General features: G+C 48.3%; 1 protein-coding gene across 1 annotated transcript; it reads left to right on the forward strand.

The window, feature by feature from the left end:
- Positions 1 to 636: 636 nt before the first annotated feature.
- LOC132536348 (adhesion G protein-coupled receptor E2-like) lies at positions 637 to 7,670 on the forward strand (the record flags this gene model as incomplete). Its single annotated transcript, XM_060184032.1, has 4 exons — positions 637 to 705; positions 3,479 to 3,532; positions 5,140 to 5,256; positions 7,542 to 7,670. Coding segments are annotated over exons 1-4 (331 nt in total), but the record flags the coding sequence as incomplete, so codon positions are not given.
- Between the last annotated feature and the right edge of the window lie 351 nt (positions 7,671 to 8,021).

The raw sequence follows: 8,021 nt of genomic DNA on the forward strand, positions 1-8,021 counted from the left end.
TTGTTTATTTATTGGATAGAGACAGAGAGAAATTGAGAGGGGTGGGGGAGATAGAGAGAGAGAGAGACAGAGAGACACCTGCAGCCCTGCTCCACCACTCGTAAAGCTTTCCTCCTGCAGGTGGGGACCAGGGGCTTGAACCTGGGCCCTTGTGCCCTGTAATGTGATGTGAGCACTCAACCAGGTGCGCCACCGCCTGGCCCCTGGGTCAACATTATTTCTGCAACTATCTGTCTATATTGGTAAATATTTGCCCCCCCTTCTTAAGGTCCCATATTCTCTTACTTTCCAAGCTACACATATACCTATTATCACATCCAAATGTCCCTCTCTTCTCTCTGTGTCCTGATGGACCTGGAGTTCAGAGCCCTCTTATTCTTTTCTTTCTATCACTTCTCTCCCAGTGGGGAATATGGGTCAAAGTTATTTTTTGTGGGGGTTGCAGAAGGTGAGAGTTCCGGATTCTGTAATCGCTTCTCTGCTGGACCTGGGTGTGAGCTATAAGTTTTGAAGAGGCTATTTGTCTGGGAAATAAGGGCAGAGAAATATTCAGATAAGCGATTTGATAAGAGTTCCTCTAGGGCGTAAGTCGGACCCAAAAGAGGAAGTTCTTCATTCACACACCCGAGTGAGATCAGACATCCTGCTTGACTGAATTTTCTGGTCTTCACACCATGGACAATGGATATTTGAGGCTGCTGGCAGGTAAGGCATCTACTCAGACAATGGCCAACAAAGACTGCAGGGGGTGTTTGACAGTCCTCTCCCTTCTCTCTTTGATTTCTGGCTGGTCTTTCCACTTGGTTCATGTACAAAAGAGTGGGAACAGAATTCTAAGAGGGCTGTTAGTTCAATTAGGATGCCTTCTCTAAGGAGAACTTCTGTGAGGAATATTCCTAGAGAAAAATAGTAGATTCCTTTTGTTTCATTTTATTTTGATGTATTTACTCTAGGAGGAGGCAGGGAAGACAGAAAGGCAGAGAGCAAAAGAGACATAGAAGTGGATAAATATACAGACAAAACAATGCCAGAGTTCTCTTCAAAGTTATCTACCCCTGCCTGCTAGCAGACTTTTAAAAATCATTCTGAAGCAAGAGGAGATGAGCATCATGGTTCTGCAAAGAGGCTTTCATGCCTGAGGCTATGAAGTCACAAGTTCAATCCCCTGCACCACCATCAGCCAGAGCTGAGCAGGGGTCTAGGAAAAAGAAAAAGAATCATTCTGCCACCTGCCTTGCAAAGACACAGGTTTTCCCAAAGAAATAGCACACAGAGGAGATTATATTTATATGTAATATATTACATATATGTTAATATATGCATATATATTACAAGTAGGAGAGAGACAGAGAGAAAGAAATTTATCAAAGTAATTAATCAGAAAATGAGACTCTGGAGGTTGAATATTTATACTCTTTGGTTTAGGACTGTTTGCTGTATCCCCAGAGCCCTGCCCCACTAGGGACAGACAGACACAGGCTGGGGGTGTGGATCCATCTGCCAACACCCATGTCCAGCGGAGAAGCCATGACAGAAGCCAGAACTCCCACCTTCTGCTCCCCATAAAGAATTTGGGTCCAGACTCCCAGAGGGGGAGAGATGTCAGGGGAAGATGCCCAGAGGGCTCTGAACCCCAACTCCATCAGGACCCGGAGAGAGAAGAAAGGACATTCAAAAGTGGTAGTGAGTGTAGGTTTGACTTGGAGGGGAGGGGAGGGCTGGGCTGTGGAAGAAATGGGATATATATATATATATATATATATATATATATATATATATAGAGAGAGAGAGAGAGAGAGAGACAGTTCTAGAAATAATATATATATATATATATCCCATATATATAGACAGTTCTAGAAATAATAGTCGCCCACGTCTGTGACCTTGGGAGAACCACTGCAGTTTCCAGTGGAGGGAATGGGGGCACAGGACTCTGGTGGTGGGAACAGTGTGGAATTAGACTCCCGTTACCTTATAATTTTTGTAACTCAATATTAAACCACTAATAATATATGTATTTAAAAAAGATGATAATGTTCGTATACATGAAGTCAGCTATCACCGTCTCTCTCCTTCCGGGCCTCTGAGCCTTGGTGATGCTGTAGGAGCTTGTGTCGGACGTCTCTGGCTTCGAAATCCACATTCTTGTGTGTCCTGACATCTGTGCCTGACTCAGGACGGGGGTCTGGGCAGAGACACTGACAAAAGCAGCTTTCTGCCACCGTCAGAGAACAGGAACCTTGGATGTGGAAATGATGGTGGGCGGTTTATTCTGTCTCCATGCTGACCTGAGGTCATGCTGAGGTTGGCCCGGATCAGGTCTGCTAACGAGGGATTTCCTGCCAAGTCTCAGGAGACGATGTGTGACAATCAGAAACCCCAGTACTGGAGTCGGGCGGGAGCTCAGCGGGTTAAGCGCACGTGGCGCAAAGCGCAGGGACCGGCGTAAGGATCCGGGTTCGAGCCCCCGGCTCCCCACCTGCAGGGGAGTCGCTTCCCAGGCGGTGAAGCAGGTCTGCAGGTGTCTGTCTTTCTCTCCCCCTCTCTGTCTTCCCCTCCTCTCTCCATGTCTCTCTGTCCTGTCCAACAATGACGACATCAACAACAACAATGAAAAACAACAAGGGCAACAAAAAGGGAAAATAAATAAATATTGAAAAAAGAAAAAAGAAACCCAAGTACAAGGATGGTGTAGGGAGGAAGGGAGACTGGGCTGTGGCTCCCCCGGTTAAGCCCACATATCACCATGCTCAAGGATCTGAGTTCAAGCCCCCAATGCCCACCTGCCGGGGGGGGGGTGCTTCACGAGTAGTTAGGCAGATCTGTAGGCGTCTTCCTCCCCCTCTGTCTCCCTTGCCCTCTCAATTTCTCTCTTTTAAATTTTTTTATTACCTTTATTTATTTATTGAATAGACATTGAGAGGGAGGAGGGAGAAAGAGGTAGACAGAGAGACCCCTGCAGCCCCGCTTCACCACTCACAAAGCTTTCCTCCTGCAGGTGGGGACCTGGGGCTTGAACCCGGGGCCTTGCACAGTGTAACATGTGCGCTCAACCGGGTGCGCTAGCACCTGGCCCCTTTCAATTTCTCTCTTTCCTGTCAAATAAAAACAGAGAAGGAAAAAAAAAAAAAAGGTCCCTGGGAGCAGTGAATTTGTCGTCTGAGCCCCAGCCATAACCCCGATAGCCCTGGTGGCAATAAAAAGAAAAAAGAAAGAGAAAGAAAGAAAGAAAGAAGGAAAGAAAGAAAGAAAGAAAGAAAGAGAGTGAATTTGGAGGCAGATACACCAAAGTGGGCGGGGGGTCATTGTCATGTGGACGGAGGTTAATGAATAAAGAGGTTAAGTATTAATAAAACCACTTTGTTCCAGCACCAAGCAATTTCCAGCAGTTTTCTTTCAAGAGGGTGAATTTGGAGTTCCACTCTGTTAACTCTTTGACCTCTCTCTCTCTCTCTCTCTCTCTCTCTCCCTCCATCAGGACTCTCCATGATGGTGTTACTCTCCCTGGGACCTGCAGCTCAGACCAACACGGGTGAGTCCATCCAGCCGCTGGCGTCCGGACGCTCTCCCCATAGGAGGGGAGGGAGGCTCGTTCTATGAGTGGGACTAAGGGGACATGTCGTGGGCATGAGAACAGATAGCCTTTTTCTTTTTCTTTGAAACTGCCCGGATGTACCGCAACATAAAAACGGCGGGTGTGTTGGAGAATGGGGCATAGGGGTGTGGGTGATTGCACTCTGGGCGCTATTCTGCTCATGCTCATCATCTTTCAGAGTAAGTCTGTAACTTCAATCTACACTTAAAAAATGTTTATATACTTTAAGCACATCCTTTTTTTTTTTTTTTTTTGGCTTTGAAAAGACCTGCAGAGTTCACACTTTAGACAGACACTGGGCGAAATGAAAACTGTTGTGCTGAGGCTGGACGGTGTCTTGCCTGGTAGAGTGGATGCATCACCAGGGTTGAGGACCAGGGTTCAAAGCCCCAGTCTGCACCTATGGAGGGAAGCTTCGTGAGTGGGGGGCAGTGCTGCTGGCGTCTTTGTCTCATTATTTTCTGTTTTTACACACACACACACACACACACACACACACACACACACACACACACACACACAGAGTGAGGGAAAGAGATGTTGGTTGACTTGACACAAGGAGAAGGAGGGAGAGAGAGAAAGAGAGGAGAGGAGAAGAGAGAGGAGAGAGAGAGGGGAGAGAGAGGAGAGAGGAGAAAGAGAGAGAGAGGAGAGGAGAGAGAGGGGGAGAGAGAGAGGAGAGAGGAGAAAGAGAGAGGAGAGAGGGGAGAGAGAAAGGAGAGAGAGAGGAGAGAGAGGAGAAGAGAGGAGAGGAGAGAGAGAGGAGAGAAAGAGAGGAGAGAGAGAAAGGAGACAGAGGAGAGAGAGATAGAGGAGAGGAGAGAGAGGCGAGAGGAGAGAGGAGAGGAGAGAGGAGAGAGAGGAGAGAGAGGAGAGGAGAAAGAGGAGAGAGAGAGGAGAGAGAGAGGAGAGAGAGAAAGGAGACAGAGGAGAGAGAGATAGAGGAGAGGAGAGAGAGGAGAGAGAGAGAAAAAGGAGAGAGAGGAGAGGAGAGGGGAGGGGAGAGAGAGAGAGAGAGAGAGAGAGAGAAAGGGAGAAGCCAGTGGCCCAGTAGACTGACTACATGCACCATCAGGGACTGAACTGGGAACTCCAGGCATGAAAGTCCGGCACTCTATCCTTTGAGCCATTTCCCCACCTTCAGCATTTTACATTCTTATCAACTGTGAGCACAGACTGAAGCGGTACAATCTATCTGCAGTCCGTAACGCGAACACGGCATCAGCTCAGCCATTCTTAGATTTTATCAAGCTCTTAAAATAATAATAGAGGCATCTGGAAATTGAGAGAGGGGAGCGGGAAATAGAGAGCGAGAGAGACCCCTGCAGCCCTGCTTCAGCACTCACGAAGCTTTCCCCCTGCAGGTGGGGACCAGGGCCTTGAACCCGGGTCCTTGCACATTGTGTAACAGGTGCGCTCAACCAGGTGCGCCACCACGCGGCCCCGAGAGATATTTCTCTCTTTCTCCATGTCCAGATTTTGTCCCTTGTTCTGATGACAACACCTGTCTCCTTCGTCCGCTCCTTGTTTCTCTGTCCCCGCAGCCTGCGCCCCGTGGTGCCCTGTGAACTCCGTATGCGTCAATGCCACCGCCTGCCGCTGCCTTCCGGGATTCCAGTCCCAGTCTGAGTTCATCACCAGCAGCAGTGAAACTTGTGATGGTACAGGGGGCTTGGGGGGACGGAGCAGAACAGGGAGATGGTGGGAGGCGATGCGTGGCACCTAGTGTCCTCCTCTCTCGAGCTGACCTCAGAGAGATGAATAGAAAGCCTTTGGAGGCATGAGGATACAGGAAGCTTCCTGTCTACCCCATCAGTGCCTTCTTCCTCCACCTGAAAGTGTCCTTTCTTTGAAAAACAAGAACAGAAAGGGGAAACACACCAATGGAGGGGATGGGACATGGAACTCTATGGAATTGTACCACTGTTATCTTACAATCATGTTAATCATTATTAAGTAACTAATAAAAATTTTAAAATAGTAATAAATTCTTAAAAGAAAAAAAAAAGAAAGGGGAAGCACAAAACAGAACTTGGACTGGGTTTGGCGTATGGCACCAAAGGAAAGGCCTCTGGGGGGTTGCGGGGGGGTGTCCTGGAACATGATGGAGGAGGACCTAGGTGGGGGGGTTAGTGTTCTGTGGAAAACTGGGAAATGTTACACAAGTACAAAGGACTATTTTACTGTCAGCTGTAAACCATTAATCCCTCCAGTAAAGAGAGAGAGAAAAAAAAAATTCCCCTCCTAAGATCCCAGACTCAGAGGGGTGGGGATTCCCTCAGTTCAAGGAAAGTCAGATGCTTTTTTTTTTTTCCCTTCCTTTTTAGTGATTCAATAATGATTGACAGGACTGTGGGATAAGAGGGGTACAATTCCATACTATCCCCACCATCTGAGAACAGAGGCGGGTGGTGGGGCGGGGTGTCCCATTGTTCAGGTGAGGGCTGGGTGTGTGTCTCTCATGAACGTGTCCCCCCGCGTCCTATGATCTCAGCTGTCTGGGTTTGGGGTCTTAGAACAAAATTTGTAGGAGTGGGAAGACAGCGGTAATTGGGGTAGACCAGTTATCTGCCCGAATCATCATGTCTCCTCAAGTCTGCTCAGACTTTAAGGTCTTTGGATCTGGACTGGAATGTCCAGGGCCGGGTGGGGGCGCAGCTGGTTGAATACATGTGCTTTACGATGTGCAAGGACCTGGGTTTGAGCCCCTGGTCCCCACATGTTAGGGGAAAGTTTTGTGAGGGGTGAAACAGGGCTGCAGATCTCTCTCTCTCTTTTTAAAAGGAGATTTTTTTCCCCTTCTATTCTTCATCTTTATTTATTGGATAAAGACAGCCAGAAATTGAGAGGGTAGGGGAGAGATAGCGGAGGAGAGAGACAGAGAGATATCTGCAGCCCTGCTTCACCACTCACAAAGCTTTTCCCCTGCAGGTGGGGACACATGACTCGAACCCAGGGCCTTGCACATTGTAACATGTGCGATTAACCAGCTGTACCAACCCCCCTTCCTCTCTATCTTCCCCTCCCTCTCGATTTTTAGCTATATCTTTTATTTTATTTATTTCTTTGTCTTGTTTTGTTTTTGTTTTTACCAGAGCACTAATCAGCTCTGGTTTATGGTGGTACAGGGAATTGAACCTGGGACTTCGAAGCCTCAGGCATGACAGTCTATTTGCATAACCATTATGCTATCTGCCCCTGCCTGATTTTTGGCTATATCTATGCAATAAATAAATAAAGATAATATATTTTTTTAAACAAAGAATGTCCAAGGAAAGCCATTCCTTCCTTTGGATTGATTCTTGCAACTATGGTTTTTTTTTGTTTTTAAACTTTTTAAATTAAGTTGCCATTGTTTTTAATCAACTGCCTCTGGCCCCGACTCTGGGTCCCCGAGCTCCTCAGAAGCCTCACCTTTTCTTGAACTTCTTTGCTGTCAGTGGTTACAGAACAGGGAGAGAGATAAGGAGCCGGAAATTCACCTACCCCACCGCGACCTTCCTGCTTCCTCATTTCACACCCATGGCGGGCGGACTCTGACACAAGGGGGACTTTCCTTCAGAAGTGGAGACAGCAAGACGCTGCCGAGACCTGGGGAATCTTGAGACGCCCTGACATTGGGGACTGGGGGTGAGAGGAGTTTCTCATGAGAAGTGTGGACTGTCCTTGGGCTATTGTGGGTCCCCCCACCCCCCTGAATCTCAGGACCAGGTCACAAAGGGGAGCCTCGTGTCTGAGCGGGTGCCCCCTCCTTCCCACCCAGCCACCCATCCCAATCGTCCCAACCCTGTTCTGACCCTGCAGAGCGTCTGGACCCAGGTCCAACCCAAGGGTAGAGCCGCAAGTGGGATTTGGCTGCATGGGGTCCCCCAGGAACTCATGGCACGGACTCTTTCTTCTCCAGCCCCCCATCTTCAGAGGTGACCCTCTGTCCTGTGTGTTGCAGACATCAATGAGTGTATCCCACCCTCGCAAGTCTCATGTGGAGAAAACTCCAACTGTGTCAACACTGAGGGGAGCTACCACTGCCAGTGCGTCCCAGGATACCAACAAGACGTGAACAAGACGTGTGCCGGTGAGGATGGGCCGATGGCTGCTACTCCCTGTCTTGAATACTCTTGAATACTTCTTCCCCTTCTCCTCCTCCTCCTCCCCTTCCTCCTTCTTCTTTTTTCCCTCCTTTTCCGCTCTCTTCTTCTTCTGGCTGTTCCTCTTCTTTCACCTTCACCTTCTTTTGTCTTCACCTTCTTTTTCGTTCTTCCATTCTTCTTCCTCTCCTTCTTTTTCTTTTTCTTCTTCTTCTCCTTCTTCTTCTGTCTCCTCTTCCTCCTCCTCCTCCTTCTCCTCCTCCTCCTCGTCCTTCTCCTTCTCCTTCTCCTCCTCCTTCTCCTCCTCCTCCTTCTTCTCCTCCTTCTCCTCCTCCTCC

Source organism: Erinaceus europaeus, unplaced genomic scaffold, assembly GCF_950295315.1.
Source record: "Erinaceus europaeus unplaced genomic scaffold, mEriEur2.1 scaffold_597, whole genome shotgun sequence".
In the NCBI taxonomy this organism is placed as follows: domain Eukaryota; kingdom Metazoa; phylum Chordata; class Mammalia; order Eulipotyphla; family Erinaceidae; genus Erinaceus; species Erinaceus europaeus.